This window comes from Castor canadensis, chromosome 3 (genome assembly GCF_047511655.1).
Source record: "Castor canadensis chromosome 3, mCasCan1.hap1v2, whole genome shotgun sequence".
Taxonomy (NCBI): domain Eukaryota; kingdom Metazoa; phylum Chordata; class Mammalia; order Rodentia; family Castoridae; genus Castor; species Castor canadensis.
The window spans coordinates 199592399-199608521 of NC_133388.1; the positions used below are offsets into that span (position 1 = coordinate 199592399).

At 47.2% G+C, this 16123-nt stretch overlaps 1 protein-coding gene across 3 annotated transcripts; it reads right to left on the minus strand.

Annotated features, from left to right (window-relative positions):
- Positions 1-948: 948 nt before the first annotated feature.
- On the minus strand, positions 949-15355 carry LOC141421773 (uncharacterized). Of its 3 annotated transcripts, XM_074069507.1 has the most exons (3): positions 10607-15355; positions 10263-10351; positions 949-9582 (listed from the first exon to the last, which is right to left on the minus strand). In XM_074069507.1, the coding sequence occupies exon 3, from the start codon at positions 8470-8472 to the stop codon at positions 7645-7647; it is 828 nt and encodes a 275-aa protein (XP_073925608.1). In that variant the 5' UTR covers positions 8473-9582; positions 10263-10351; positions 10607-15355; the 3' UTR covers positions 949-7644. The 3 variants fall into 3 exon arrangements, with proteins under 3 accessions (XP_073925608.1, XP_073925609.1, XP_073925607.1); XM_074069508.1 differs by having other exon boundaries at positions 949-10791; positions 14678-15355; XM_074069506.1 differs by having other exon boundaries at positions 949-10351.
- Positions 15356-16123: the final 768 nt, after the last annotated feature.

Genomic DNA, 16123 nt, shown 5'->3' on the forward strand with positions numbered 1-16123 from the left:
AATTCTCCTGGTGGCTGTGCTTTTGAAGACTTGCTGCACCTTGACAGCGTTTTTAATCTTTCATTCTCTCCTCCCCCACAAATTCCATAGAAATGTTCTTGTTTAGGTCACTTGTTGCTGAATCCAGTGCATTCTTCTTCTGTTGCCCTATCAGGAACATCCAACACCTAGCCATTGAGTTACCTTTGTTGATGTGAGCACCCAGTGTACAGGTTTGGGGTTCCCAGCAATTGATCCTATGTGTTGTCTGCATGTAACACAATAGTATATTAGAGTTTGAGCAGAGAGCAATGGTGTTCACATCCATACACCCTGGGGTAGCTCTACACGTTTGATGAGGACTTCTGGTAAGAGAGAGTTTGCATGACCACCTTTTGTACTTCACCTTCTATATAAGTGTAAACAAGGACTCAGAGTAGCCTGGATGAGGATTTTCTTGGAAAAAGGTATATGTGTTGATTAGATTTCTCATTGCTGTGCCAAAATACATGGCAAATGACTCAGGGGTCATGGCAGAACATCATGGAGGAGGAGGCTGTCACCTCATGGTGGACAGGAAGCAAAGAGGGAGTAAGATCTTGGAAACCAGGTATAACCTTCAAAGATATGCCCCCAGTGACCCATTTTCTCCAGCTAGTTCCCACCTCCTGAAGTCTTCACCACCTCCCAAAATAGTTCCATCAACTAGGGAAAAGTGTTCAACACATTAGCCTATTGGGGACATTTCATATTCAAACCACAACAACCTAGAATTAGGGATTGCTTTTCCATCTCCATTGCCTTTTCCAGCCCCTGCCAAACACGTGAAAGCATTTACAAAATGGAAAATTGAAGAGTGGAAAAAATACACTGAAGAAATATGACCCAAAATACAAGTGAGGAAGTAATTTTAATATAAGAAAAAAGTAGAATTCAAGTGAAAAACACCATAAAGAGCAAAATGGGAAATTATACTGCATTAAGAAAGAGACTACAAATAATTAACAATTTGTTAATATATGCAATTAACAAAATACACACACACATACATATATATGGTAAAGAATTTAACATAACACATTGATGAATGAGGCAGAAATAGCCAAAATACAGACCACTTGAATGACATGGTCATCAAATTTGGACTATTGGATATAGAAATAACTCTAAACACCAGAAAACAGACACATGTGACATTTGCAAAAAATTGACCATGATACTGTGAAGACAATAAATTCCAGATAATCAATGGCATTCAGATTAAAATCTTTTGTCAAAATGGAATAAATTTTTAGACCAATTACAAAAGGCCAAGATGTATCATATATATGCATGTATATTTGATAAAACACTAAATAATCTGCAAACACGAAAGAAAGAAGAAAATTTAACAGGGCTGACAGCATAGCCCAGTCTCACCACAGGTCCAAAAGCAATGGGGTCAACTGATTATGGACTGAAACCTATGAAACTGAAATCCAGTTGATCATCTGGGGTATTTGTTACAGTAATGGAAAGCTAACTAGCACACTATATAAATTAAAATCACAGGCTGGACATCAGTAGCTCATGCCTATAATCCTAGCTATTCGGGAGGCAGAGATCAGGAGGACTGCAGTTCAAAGCCAGTCCCAGCAAATAGTTCTCAAAACCTTAGCTCAAAAACCCCATCACAAAAAAGGGCTGGTGGAGTGGCTCAAGGTGTAGGCCCTGAGTTGAAGCCCCAGTACTGCAAATAAAATAAAATCACAAACAACAAGCAACAGTATACATTTTAACTGGGTATGGTGACACATGTTGTGTTCCCAGCTACTCAGGAGGCTGAAGCAGGAGACTTACTTGAGCCCTGAGTTCAAGACTAACCTGGGCCACATAGAGAGACCCCATCTCATAAAAAGGGCAGGGGAGGCTAGTGGTGTAACTCAGTGATAGTACTTACCTGGCCATGTAAGGCCCTTGTTTCAACCCCCAGCAATAAAAAAAACTATACATTTTACAAGGATATAGACATATATATCAAGGACATACATAAAGCAAGGTGGAGTGAACACCCATGGATGTAAAGGAACAGAAGTAGAATCAGAGATGCATTGTAAAAAAGAGAAAGGCCATCGTGAATGAATGTCACCTGCTAACCTCTTGTTGCCCAGATGCCCACTGAGGTGTGCTGCAGCAGGTGTGCCCTGCTTTGCATCCCAAACATCCCTCCTATCCCTCCACTGTTCCCATGCACTCAATCCTGGCAGGGATATCTTTTCTTTCAGCCAACTCCAGACCCCATATAAAGACTCAGCAGTGGCAGGAGTCTGGGCTGTGGATATAAACTTGAGTGTACTGGTGGTCACTGGTGCCACTGGACATGAGGCCACCCAAGAGACCATTTGAAGACGAGCCCTGGTGCCACTGGGGCTCTCTTAACATCTGGGCAGTTAGCTGGGCACCAGTGGCTCATACCTGTAATCCAAGCTTCTCAGGAGGCACAGACCTGGAAGATCATGGTTCAAAGCCAGCCAGAGCAAATAGTTCTAGAGACCCTATCTCAAAAATACCCAACAGGTGGGCTGGTGGAGTGACTCAAGTGGTATAGCACGTGCCTGGCAAGCATGAGGCCTTGAGTTCAAATCCCAGTACTGCAAAAACAACGAAAAAAAAACCAACACAAAATAGAGCTGACAAAGTGACTCAAGTAGTAGAATACCTACCTAACAAGCGTGAGGCCATAATGTTCAAGACCCAGTACCACAAAAAAAAAAAAAAAAAAAGATTTGGGCAGTTGAAGAACAAGGGGCCTGTGGGCTGGTTGCAGGGAGTTTCATGGAAGGAGACCACCAGTGCCCCAAGGTTGCTGAGGACTATTGGGGTCAATGGAAGATGAGAACTAAAGAGTCAATAAAGAGATTTACTTCTCTTTAGGGGCATTCAAAATCCTGGGAGTGCTTCTAGGTGGCTCTGGTCAATGACAACGTCCATAGTACCAACCAGAAGCAGCAGGTCAGAAACTGGGCCGTCTCCAATTCAAGGAAATGGTAATCTAGGCACTCAACTCACAAAGTGTATGCCACCCATTGAGCCTGAACTTAGTACAACCCACCATAATGGTAATGTAAGCACCATTTGTTGACCACCTGCCAGAAGCAAGTACCCCATGTGCCCCAGGCAGGAACTAATGATACATTTTTTTTGTGGTACTGGGGTTTGAACTCAGGGTCTACACCTTGAGCCACACCACCAGCTCTTTTTTGTGATGGGTTTTCAAGAGGGTCTTGTGACCTATTTGCCTGGGCTGGCTTCAAACTGAGATCCTCCTGATCTCTGCCTTCTGAGTCACTAGGATTACAGGCAGGAGCCACTGGTGCCCTGTTGATGATACAATTTTGCAGGTAAGAAACTGAGGCTGAATGTTTTTAGTTGTCTATGATTACACGATGAGTCTAGACCTGCCTATCTCACCCCACACCCAGGCTCTGTTGAATCCCCCTTAACATTCTCACAATGGTTGGTGTCATAGTCTACTTGTTATCAATAACACAACATTGGCCAGGCACTGGTACTCACACTTGTAATTCTAGCTACTCAGTAAGCAGAGGTCAGAAGGATGGTGATTCGAGGCCAGACCAGGCAAAAAGTGACACTATCTCAAAAATACCCAATACAATAAAGGGCTGGCAAAGTGGCTTAAGTGGTAGAGTGCCTGCCTAGCAAGCATGACAGCATGAGGCTCCATGATACTGAGGTTGAAGGTATAGCTCAAAATTCAATGTTAGAGCACTTGCCTACCATGCACAAGGTCCTGAGTTCAATCCCCAGCTCTGCAAATAAATTTGCATACAATTTCAATGTAGTTAGCAAAGCCTAACTAGCCCAGCCTTAAGTTCATTAAAAAGAAAGAGCAGGGCACCAGTGGCTCAGGCCTGTAATCCCAGCTACTTGGGAGGCTGAATTTAGGGAGGATCGTGATTTGAGGCCAGCCCCAGCAAATAGTTCGCAGGACTCCATCTCCAGGGCAAAATGGACTGGAGGTGTGGCTCAAGCAGTAAAGCACCTGCTTTGCAAGTATGAAGACCTAAGTTCAAACTCCACTTCTGAAGGAAGGAAGGAAAGAAGGAAGGAAGGAAGGAAGGAAGGAAGGAAGGAAGGGAGATATCACCACAGACTGGGTGAGTTGTAGAGAACGGTTTCTTTTGGTTCGTGGTTTTAGAGATGCAAGGTCCAGGGGCTATATATAGTGATGGTCCTCTTCCTGGCAGAGTCCTGAGGAAGCACAGGACATCACATGGTGAGGGACTGGAGTGTGTACATGTGCACATCTGTGTGTGTGTGTGCTTTCTGCTCTCTCCCTCTTATAAAGCCTTCAGAATGTAATCATGGGGACCCACTCTGATGACCTAATCTAATCTTAAGCACTTCCCAAAGGCCCACTCTAAACACCATATTCAGATGAAGTTTTTATCTGCTCAGTATTTCACAATGGAATTAAACTCAAGAGTGAGTTTTGCAGGGAACGAACCACAAAGTGAGGGTGACCACCTGTGGGGCAGAACAAGCAGCTGTCCACAAGTGTGTTTCTGAATTGTCTGAATCTCCACCAACCCTAAATTTATTAAAACCTCACAGAATGAAGCCACCAGAACCCCAAGGTTGCTGAAGATTATTGAGGTCCCTAGAGGATAGAACAAAGGAGTGGGATAAAATAAAGAGCTTTACTTCTCTTTAGGAGCAGTCAATATCCTGGGAGTGCTTCTAAGTGGCTCTGGCTAACAACAATGTCCATAGCAGCGGGTCAGAAGCTGGACCTTGTCGGCAATTCAAAGAAACAGTAATCTTCTAGGCACTCAGAGCTCACAACACCCCAAGAGAATACCTCAGAAACCAAGAGAGTATGGTTTTAATTGTGAGCAGAAACCTAAACACCACTAGAGAAAAAAGGAGGAGACTGACCTTCAGCTCAGATGCTAAACCTTTGAGGAAAGACAATGTAAACACAGAGTCAGAAATTTGAAGATTCCATCCGGGAACTATCCAGGGGAATATTCCTGGGATCTGCCAGAGAAACAGTAGCCAGCAGCAGCAGAGTTTGAGTTCTGTGACTCACTCCCTACTTCCAATACCCTGATCTTCCAGCCCTCTATCCCCTGAGGCCTGCGTTCAATACTAATAATGCACATAAAAATCCAGCCCCAGCAGGGCTTGCATCTGTGCGTAGGTTTTCTGATCTTCCATGTCCCTCCTACAGCATAAGGATTATCCCAGCATGGGGGCAAAGTCAAGTTTCAAAGTCTGCAGAGATGAGGACCAGGCTCTGGCAGGTGTCTGCCTTGAGTGGCCCCCACTGGCTTCCCAGCACATGTGCTCCCTGGCCTAGGCTCCTGACCAGAGTATGCACCCACATGAGAGCTGTTTTACTGTGAAGTCCCACATGAAGGAAGTGGTGCCATGAGATTAAGGTAATCAAGATCCCAAGTTAAAAATCTCAGAGAAAGTCCTGTGTCACACCTGGATCACATGAGACAGTACATATAGTACTGAGCACAGCACCTCACCAGGTACCTGCAGTGAGCAGCAAGATAACCACATTCCACATCCAGGTGGCCATGAGTGAATTTGGAAACCTGTTAAAAAAATATCCCATGGCTCCCACGGCCTCCAGGACTGAGCCCACAACGTCAAGCTCTGTAAGTCCAGGCCCTGCCAGGTCCTAGTCACTCCTGACTTGTCAGCACCTGGGAAAACAGGCCTTGTCCAACTTCATCTCCGTTCTTACTGCCCCTTTCTGCCATTATCCTACCAGTTTTTCAGTATTGATTCCAGTCCTCCTTTGCAGTGCCTTCCTGACTCTCACCATTCCTGACCCCACCACAAAGCCTAGAGCACTCACAGCACTCACAGGTATCATCAGGAATCCAGGGTTGTGAGTAACAGGATGAACAGAACGGATAAACCAGGCATCCATCAGCCACTCACAGTAGCAGCTGTTTGTGAAGATGACTGGTAGGTTTCCCTTTTATGAAGATGTTTTCCCTGTGAGGAATACAGACAGTGGCCAAATCTCAGAAATCCACTCTCACCTGTCTTCTTTGTAACGTGTGTGCATCCCCCCACCTGGAACTGCTAATGTGGACCTGGATGGTCTTGTCTGAACCTCTGGAATCAAGATGAGGCCTCTGAAGGTGGGGTGTGTTGGGTTCAGTCTGTGTCACTGCCTGCTAGCAACAGAGGCTGGATGATGCATGTCACAGCTGTGTCCATCCCCAAGCCCTGCTCCATTTTGCCAGGAAGGGAAATCAAGTAAGAAACTTTTCAATAGCCATTCTTTATAAACAGCCAAGTCTCAGTTACATCTGTGTTTGAAGTTCACAAAATCAATTGTCCTTATAGTTAGTGGTTTTATAATCTCTTATGTTTATTTCTACCTCGATGACCTTATTGTGGGCTAGGTGTGAGGGTACATGCCTGTAATCCCAGCACTTGGCAGATTACAGCAACAGAATTAAGAATTCCAGGATCCTATCTAAAAAAAGTGGCCTTATAATAAGTGTGGGTTTTTTTTGTTGCTGTTGTTGTTTTGCTGCACTGGGGTTTGAACTCAGGGCCACTCCACCTGCACTTTTTTGTGATGGGTTTTTTCGAGATAGGGTCTCATGAACTATTTGCCTAGTCTGGCTGTGAACTGCAATCCTCCTGATCTCTGCCTCCCGAGTAGCTAGGAATACAAGCATGTGCCACTGGTGCCCAGCAAGTGTGTATTATTATTTTCATTAAAATTTCTTCTGGGAAGCCAGGCACCGGTGGCTTAGGAGGCAGAGATCAGGAGGATCGTGGTTTGAAACCAGCTCAGGCAAACAGTTCACAAGACCCTATTTCAAAAAAACCCACCACAAAAAAAGGGCTAGTGGAGTGGCTTAAGATGTGGACCCTGAGTTCCAGTCCCAGGACCAGAAAAAAAATTACTTCCGGGAGGCATGAATTAGAGATGATCCATTTTTAACAGACCCTCATATGAAGTGCTATCTGCAGCTAATCCCTCAACAGATGGTTCCTTGAGAAAAAATGGATTCCCCATCCTGTATGATCTCAAACTTATGGGACTCAGTACAGAGGAGGAAAAGTGTTCAGCTGTTCTTGGTTGGTTCGTGAAGACTTCTCACTGCTCATCACTATTCAGCTGCTCCAGAGGTGATACTTTGCCTCTTTCTGTGCACTCAGCTTCAGAACTCTTTACCTGCTTCTCTCTGAGTATTCTAAGATCAGAACACATCAGAGAGCCAAGATGGTTTCCCCATACCATAAAAGGCTTGTCCCCCATACCATAAAAGATGGCCACGGAGCATGAAGACCAATAACCAAGAACCTGCTGTGGCTGTTTGCTCAAAGGAGCAGTGGTGACAGTAGCCCCAATGGTTCACTTTTGCCCACAGTATACCAAAGCCTTTCTTGTATCTGTTTTACCTTCTATTAATTAGTTCACTGTGAATAAGGTGTGAGCTCCAACTGTATTAATCATATCCACGGGTGTTCCTCTCTTCCTTATGAACTCTCTGACGCTGCATAATGAGCTATAATGAAAGGTTTTCCTACCTTTTTTGCAATCTTGAACATTTTCTCCTCCTGTATTATTGGAAGGGTTCCTCTTCATAGGATTGGTAAGATAGTGACTGGGAGGCTAGCTCATGCTAAAAGCCTAGAATGATCATTTAGCTGGTACACATTCTCCATGGTGTATATAATCTGATGTCTGATAAGTGTTGAGGTCTGGCTGAAGCATTTCCCACACACGCAACACCAGTGGGGCTTCTCTTTGGAATGTGTTCTATGGTGGTGAAGCAAGTGTGACATCTGAATGAAGCCTCTCCTGCATACAGCGCACACATAAGGCTTCTCTCCAGTATGTATTCTCTGATGGTCAGCCAGGTGTGATGTTTGGCCAAAGTCTTTTCCACACTCCTCACATTTATAGGGCTTTTCCCCAGAATGCATTCTCTGATGATGAGTCAGGTGTGAAGGCTGACTGAAGCTTTTCCCACACTCTTTACATGCAAAGGGCTTTTCTCCTGTGTGAACTCTCTGGTGTTTGATGAGATTTGCTTTCTGATTAAAGGCTTTCCCACATTCATTGCATTTGTAGGGCTTCTCCCCAGTATGAATCAACCGATGTTTAATAAGGTTTGAATTCCCACTAAATGTTTTACCACATTCATTACACCTGTAGGGTTCTTCTCCAGTATGAATTCTCTCATGTTGAACAAGCTTTGATGGCTCCCTAAAGCTCTTACCACATTCATTCCACACATATGGTTTCTCTTCACAGTGAATTTTCTGATGTTCTACAAGGATTGAGTCATGATTAAATTTTTTTCCATACTGGAAACATCTATAGGGCTTCTCTCTAGCATGGATTTTTCTGACGCCAAATAAGGTGTGAATTCTTGCTGAAAGACTTCCCACACACACGACATCCAGAGGACTTTGACCTACTAAGATCTGTCTCCTGTCCATTTAGGTCTAGTTCCCACAGAAAGCTTTGGCCCCCCATCCTCCATTTGCTGGCTGTCTGTCCTAGCCTATCTCTCTGATGTGCAACAGGCTCTGTGCCTAGAGACGAGCTTCTCTCTAAGTTGTCACATTTCTGGTCTTTCTCTGCTGCACTGGTTTTGAGGGGGAAGCCAGCCACTTTCCCTGAGCCCCTCTATGAGAAAGGAACTCTGTCCTGCCCTTTGTTGTAAATTTTTTCCATGAATGTTGCCATCTTGTTTCAGACCCAAAAGCATGTCGAGACTCAAACTTTTCTGGATTGCCTCTTAGGAAAACTTTCTGAATTACTCCTTGTAATTCTTCAAAAGATTTTTCCTTTGGAGTTGACTACTTGTCCTTAGCCTTGACCTGAGACTTTGAAATTGAGAGAGAAACTAAAGGGTTACCTGTGAAAGAAGGGAGGTACAGTTGCCCCCCACACCTTGTCCATGGAAGATCTGTTCCAACACCCAGTGGATGCCTGAAACCAAGGACGGCACGGAACCCCGTAAGACCACATTTTCCTTTCGCTGCTTCACTTAAAGGAAGCATGTTATGGCTTCTCTTTGGCGCGTCTGAATTTCCGGTATCACTGTCCTCGTGTTTTGTGGCCACTACTAAGGTTACTTGAACACATCATTGTGATACTGTGACAGTCTCATAACAAACTGGCTAATGGGCTAGTAGTGTATACAGCATGGATACACCGCACAAACGAACAGTCTCACATCCCAGATGGGACAGAGAGAGACAGGGATTTCACCACACCACTCAGAATGACATAATTTAAAACTTTTGAATTATTTCTGCAATCTTCCATTTGTTTTTAGGCTGTGGATGGCCATGAAATTCATGGAGAAGAGGGACTATCATAGTCATGCTTTTGATCCAGCTGGAGCAAATTTCTGTGCAGCTCATAGGGTCTTCACCTGAGTACAACTTTACTTTCCTCTGTTAGAGACTATTCCACTTCATATCAAGGTGACTGAGTGTGTACATCTCTCTCTGCCTGGACTGTGAGCTTCTGGAAGGTGCTTTCTTACACTGGTCTGTGTAGCATCTGGCTGACAGTGTGCACAAAGCAGATACCGACAACTAAACAAACACAGGGACTCATTTCAACACTGTTCACCATGTGCCTCCCAAGAGTCCAGCACAGCTCTCAATGCTGGGTATTTGGTGTCTAATGGGTGAGCATTCTAATGGGGAAACCAATAATATGATAGGACATCAGGGTCAGGACAGAACTCCTAACCAAGCTAGAATGTTCTCCCCAAACCAAACAGCAGGGCTGCCAGACTGGCTTAAATGTTAGAGCGCTTGCCTAGCAAATGTGAAGCCCTGAGTTCAGACCCCAGTACCACACACACACAAAAAATACCCAGCATGCCCCATAAAGACAAAGACTCATTTTTGCTTGCTCTTAACCCCAGTGCCTAAAAGAATGCCTGCATGCAGGCAGTACTCCGTACACTCTTGTCGGATGAATGAGTGACAGGATGAGAGGGTTCTATTGCTGATAGCATGTTCCAAATGTAGACACAATGAAAAGTTTTGTTTATACTTTGAAACAAGTCCTGTCAGTTGATCAGGTGTTTGCCTGGTCATCAAGAAAATGACCATCCCACCTGAATAGCAGCACACAGTGTATCACAGCGGACTTGCACTTAGAGGGATGCACACAGGAGGGAGTCAGTAAAGACCACTGGGGTCACCCTGGTCTCCTTGCTATGTTCCTCCCAGCTCACATATCACAGCTTCTCCTCATCACTCACCTGTACAGGGAGGATCTGGCAGGACCATGACCCACGGCATTTCCCCCGCTCCAGCTGGGAGATGACCCTGGTTCTGTACACTGGAGAACCTATTGGTCGGGAAGATGTGGTCAGTGCTGGACAATCAGAGCTGTTCCCAGCTGAGAGTCACAGAGGCTGAGTGAGGAGGGGGGGTCCAGAGAGGTTCAGAGGAGACAGGAAATGGGGGACAACTCTGCTGGGTGCTCCGTGCTGGGCAAGGGCACCCCAACACAGGCTGTGGATGTTTGATCTATTGAGTGTCAGATGACCTCAGGGTACAGTCCTTGCATAGAGGGACCTGAGGCCCCACATGCAGTACTCACCCAGAGCCCTCAGGGTGTGGTAGTTTTCCAGCATCACATCCCAGTAAAGTGCTCTCTGTTGGGGGACCAGGTGCTGGGCCTCCTCCTGAGTGAAGTACACAGACACATCCTCAAAAGTTACCATGTCCTGGAACCACAGTTTCCTGCTGCTCAGAAATCCTCATCCACCTGAGGAACAGGCACACCTGCACCAAAGATCCAGGAGGGGTTGGGTGTGTGTGTGTATCCTAGTCTTCCAAGCAGATGCTGGGGAAAAAGTACTGGGTAGGGGAGGGATGAAGTGGCCAGGTAACTATGGAAATAGAGCCCTCAAAATTGGGGTCTCCCTCAGGGCCCTGTACTCTGCTCAACTCAGTGGGCAAGGGTTCAGCAAGGTGGGCCTGGATCTAAGGAAGAAATGTCTGTTGTGAGTCCCAAGGGTCTGCAGGGTGAAGAGCTCCAGACTGGGGAGGAAAGGCCTAGAAGGCAACTACTCCCTCAAAGACCAGCTCACCTGGGCAGCCAGTGAACAGAGTGGTCAGAAGGAAGTAATGTGAGCAAGCAAGAGCCACCTGCCTATCAGGCTTGGCTCTGTCTGCAGCAGCTCAGGTCCCACTGTTTGAAGAGTCAGTTTTATGTAAGGAGGAGCTCCTGATCTCCATATTTCCTCAATGAAGCACAGCCACAACAGCTACCTAACCTGATCTCAGGGAGGCCAAAAAGTTCAGGGAACTCCCCACCCCCATTCAAGAATTCCAAGTCATTCTTGAGGATTTAATATCACTGCCACACTCTCCTCCCCCTCCCCACACTCCTGGAGGTCTTGCTTGCTATACAGCTCCTTATAGGCTGAGAGCTGGCCCAGGTCTCCTGGCACAGCTGGGGGGACCAGGTCACTCTCTAGGCACCTCAGTCAGTGCCTAGAAGCAGGGGATGCTCAGAAGCTGGCTGCTGAGTCACACCAGGGAATCCAGAACCGCCATGTGTCTTCAGCAGGCTACTTCATGTCCCTGAACCTCAGTTCCCCAACTTGGCACACAGGAACCACACAAGCACCCACAGCTTTTTGTTAGGACTGAAGGAAATGCATTGATTACAGCATTTGCTATGGGCCTGTCTCTCTCTACCCCAGCTGCCCTCACGCTGCCAGTCTCCTAAATTAGCCCTTATGTCAGCTTCAGAACAACCTCCATGCCCATCCTCCATCAAGGCTCTGCTGACTGTCAGGTCCTCCACTGTCCCATCCAAGTCAGCCCTCCACCTCTACCCTTCTGTGGTCACCAAACTGAGGTGCCTCAGTTCCTTCCCTAACTGGGGTTTTGCAATTTTGTTTCTTCTATCCCCTTCCTAACTTACTGCTGTCCATTCTAATCTTGGCCGTTACTTCTCCCTTGGCATGGGGGAGGGGAGACACGCACAGGCATAGACACTAGTCATCTCAGCCACACAACAGTGAATCAAGACCAAGAGATCAACTGGGAGCAAAGGGAAGGTAGGAGGGCTTGAAGGAAATGAGGGTAGGGCAGACACCTGATGAGCAAATGTAGGGAAGACACGATCATGGGGTAGCTACACCTTCCACAGCAAGTGGAAAGCCAGCCTGGGCCTGGGAGATCTGCACAAGATGCAGCCTGGAGGGGAGGTGCTTGTAAGGGAGTAGTAGCTGGAGCCATAGACCTGGAATGGAGTCTGGCCAGGAAGGACCAGGCAGGAGACAGGTTGAGTGACCTGGGTGCACAGTCTGACCCATGGTGGCTAGGACAGGGATTCTGGGAGTGCTGAGGAGGCATCTGCAGCCTCCCATTCTGCATGCTTCTTCAGCCCCTCTGCATCTCTGCTGGGCTGGTGGGTTCCTTAATCTTAGCTTCCAATCCAGCACCTCCAAAGTTGCCACACTGCCCTGAGGCTAGTTTCTTACCTCTCCTGTCTCTGCCATGGCCCCCATCCCTCCCCTGGGTTCGAACGGTGCAGTCCTCAGGGTCAGGAGGATTAAAGGCCGTGCCCCCTTCCTTTAATCACCATCTTTGACACCTGTCTCAGGATTGATATCTTGTACAAAGCTCCAATCATTATGTTCACTTGTCCATTGGAGACCCAAAGTTGGCCTCCAGACCCACTAGGTCCACTTCCTCCACATCTTGTAGCATCAAGGCTGATTTGGGGACAGCACAGTCCTGCTTCCCATCCCCCACCCCATATGGGCACAACACACAGCCAATGGAGGACATGTCAATGAACTCAACACTTATAAGCATAGACCTACAACTGTGAGACACATGGGGCAAGAAGACAGATGAGGTGATGAGGAAGGTGAAGGGTGAGTAGAAAACAACCAGATGGGAAGCTTGTAGGAAGAAAGCCCTCACAAAGGTGCAAGGGTAAGCTCTGGTGAGAGACCACACCAGCCTGGGCCTTGTTAACGATTTAGCTTCTCATTCCAAGAGCAGTCATTAGTAACAGTTACATTTGTGCCTTTAAAAAAGATCAATGAGGGAGGGAGCAAAAAAATCATCTTGAGCTGGGCACAATGGCTCATACCTATAATCCTAGCTACTTGGGAAGCTGAGATAAGGAGGATCAAGGTTTAGTTCAATGCCAGCCTTGGCAAAAAGTTCACAAGACCCCATCTCAACCAATAAAAAAGCTCAGTGTGGATGCAGGCACCTATCCTTCCAGTTACCAGGGAAGCATAAATAGGAAGATGATAGTACAAGCCAGCCAGGCCTGTCCTCTAACACAAGGCCCTATTCAAAAAATAACCAAGCAGGGCTGGCGTGTAGCTTAAGTGATAAAGCGCTCGCCTAACAAGTGCAAGGCCCTACGTTCGAACCCCAGTACTGCAAAAAATTAACACAAAACAAATAAAAAAAAAATAACCAAGCAGCTGGGTGCCAATAGCTCCTGCCTAAAATCCTAGTTACTAGGGAGGCAGTGATCAGGAAGATCAAAGCCAGCCTGGGCAAATAGTTTTCGAGACCCTATCTCTAAAATGTCCAACACAAAAAAAGAGCTGGCAGACTGGCTCAAGTGGTAGAATGACTACCTAGCAAGCATAAATCCCTGAGTTCAAACCTCAATACCACACACACACACACACACATACACATATACAACAAAAAGCAAAAAGAGGTGGGGGCACTCAGATGGTTGAGTGCCTGCTTACCTACCAAGTGTAAGGCCCAGAGTTCAAACCCCAATACTGCCAAAAAAAAGATCATCCTGGTCTCAAAGTAAGACCTGCCTCCTATATGCAGAGAGGAAAGAAGATACACTTTGTTACTTCAACCAATGAGCACCTCTGTCTCATGACTGCTCACCACTTAGGAGTGAAGAGCAGTCAGTGTTCATCAGGGTGGCTCCAAATTACCCCCAGAAGGCAGACACACCAGTTGGCCACAAGGGGCTGCTCCAGACCAAAAGAGCCTAAAGAGACACCATAGAATGCAATGTAAAAACGCTTTGATTGGCTCCTGCCCTTGAGACATGAGCTATAAAAGACATTTTAGGGACAGCTGGAGATAAAAATGACCATGGGACTATTAGCTTTCCAGGTGTGATGTGGTACTGCAGTCATGTAGGGTAATGTCAGTTTTAGGAAGGTGCTCTTTCAGCAACAAAAAGTAAACACATCAAAAAAACCAAATGTAGCAAAATATTAACACTTGCACTATTTAGGTAAAGAATGTATGGTGTACTATTGTTTCAACCTTGAATATTCTCAAAATTAAAAATGGAAAAATAGTGAAGATTGTTCTGGCTGCCTGTAGAGACCAAGCTGGAGGTAGGACAGGTGGGGACAGGGGCCAAAGTGCTGCTGTCCACACTCCAACTGAAGATGCCTCCTGTCATCACCACCCATGGCCCATGTGAGGCCCTGATGTTGACAGAAGGGTCCTGCTCCACAACACTGTGTCTCTCCTCCTTGTTTCCTTCCTAAGACCTCTCCCTGGCCCTGAGCTATCAGATCCAGTTAGAGGGCAGGGCAGAGACTTGGAGGGAGGGCATTGCTCACAGGACACAGCAGGTGAGGCAAAGGCAGAGGGGAAGCCCCAGCGGAACTTCAGGTCGAATGAACTAAAGATTTTCTCTCACCTCTTCTTGCTCTCTTAGTATTGGGAGGTGTCCCAGGAAGACTCCAAAATGATGGGCACCGCTGAACCTTCTGAAGGTGAAAATGGGGGAAGGCAGGGCTGAGGATGAAGCCACTGATAGGGGTCTTGCCCCTCTCTGGACGCTCACTGTCAATGGAAGACATTCCTGTTGATCCCGCCCTTAAAATCTCTCTAGGCCCTGATCTGTGACTATGCCATGTCCTGCCTGCATAGATCCGCCCCTGCGGCCATGTCCATATCCTTGACAGACCCGGTCCCCAATACACCAAGGCCCGCTGCCATGACCACGCCCATTACCCTCCACAGACCACTGCCTGCAACAAACAATCCAGACCCACGCCCACGTCCGCGTTCTTCATACCGCCAAGGCCCACTCCTCATAGACCACGCCCCATGGCCACGCCCGTGGCACTCATAGGGCAAGCCAGGTGACCACGCCCCCAGCACGCGTAGGCCACGCCCCATATTATTCATAGATACTCCGGTGACCACTCCCGCTCTCCTCACAGACCGCGAAGGCTGCGACTCCGCGCCACCATCCCGCCCAGGGCCGTGTCACGCTGTCGCCACACCGGCCCGCGCCGGGACCCCTCCCGCACCTCCGCCCTCCCGCGGAAGCCCAGGGCCGGACCGCCCAGTCCACCAGCTCACCACCCGATCGGCGGGCATCCGCCGGTCCGTAACAGGCCGGAAGTGAGGCCGGCCCGACCGCTCTAGGACGAGGGAAGACCGAGGTCTCGGTGGTCCGGTCTGCGGCCGGCTCCCGGAGGGGTGGGAAAGGATCGGAAGAGTGGACCCCACGCGCCTTCTCTCCTTCTCTGGCCCTACAGTCTTCCATCTGAGTGTAACTTAGCTTATCTAAGAACGCGGGTGTCGGGCGCCCATCGTAGCTAGGACATTGGCACCGTGACCTCGTCTTCAGTACTTCAGTACTGGAGAGGGTAGAAAGGTTCCATGATGCTATGGCAATGGATTGATCGGGTTTGAAAAAAAGGGTTAGACACTTGTGGAGAAAGAGTAACCTAAAAAAACGGGTGCGGTCTCTGGAACAAGAACAGATAGGAGTAAATACTCCGACTGGACACCTTAGACATTCACCTGATGAAGGAGGGATGGGTAGAGTTTAAAAACTGCCCGGCATGGTTGGAAGAGAGAAGAAACAATAAAGGCAGAGTGTGGAGAGAGATCTCATGGAAAAGTCCTTACCTTCCAGAAGACTGGAAGGGCAGGAAAGGACAGCCCGGAAGCATGTGGGGTTAAGCCTGGCTTCCTGAGTTCCATTTTCAACCTCTATGTGCCCCCGTTTATTTACTCATCTGCAACATAAGGATGTTAACGAAGCTAATGTCATTAATATTGTGAGGTAAAAAATTCCCCAGCTTGCCTCGCACCTAAGATTGGGGCCATATGACTGTCTGGGCAATGT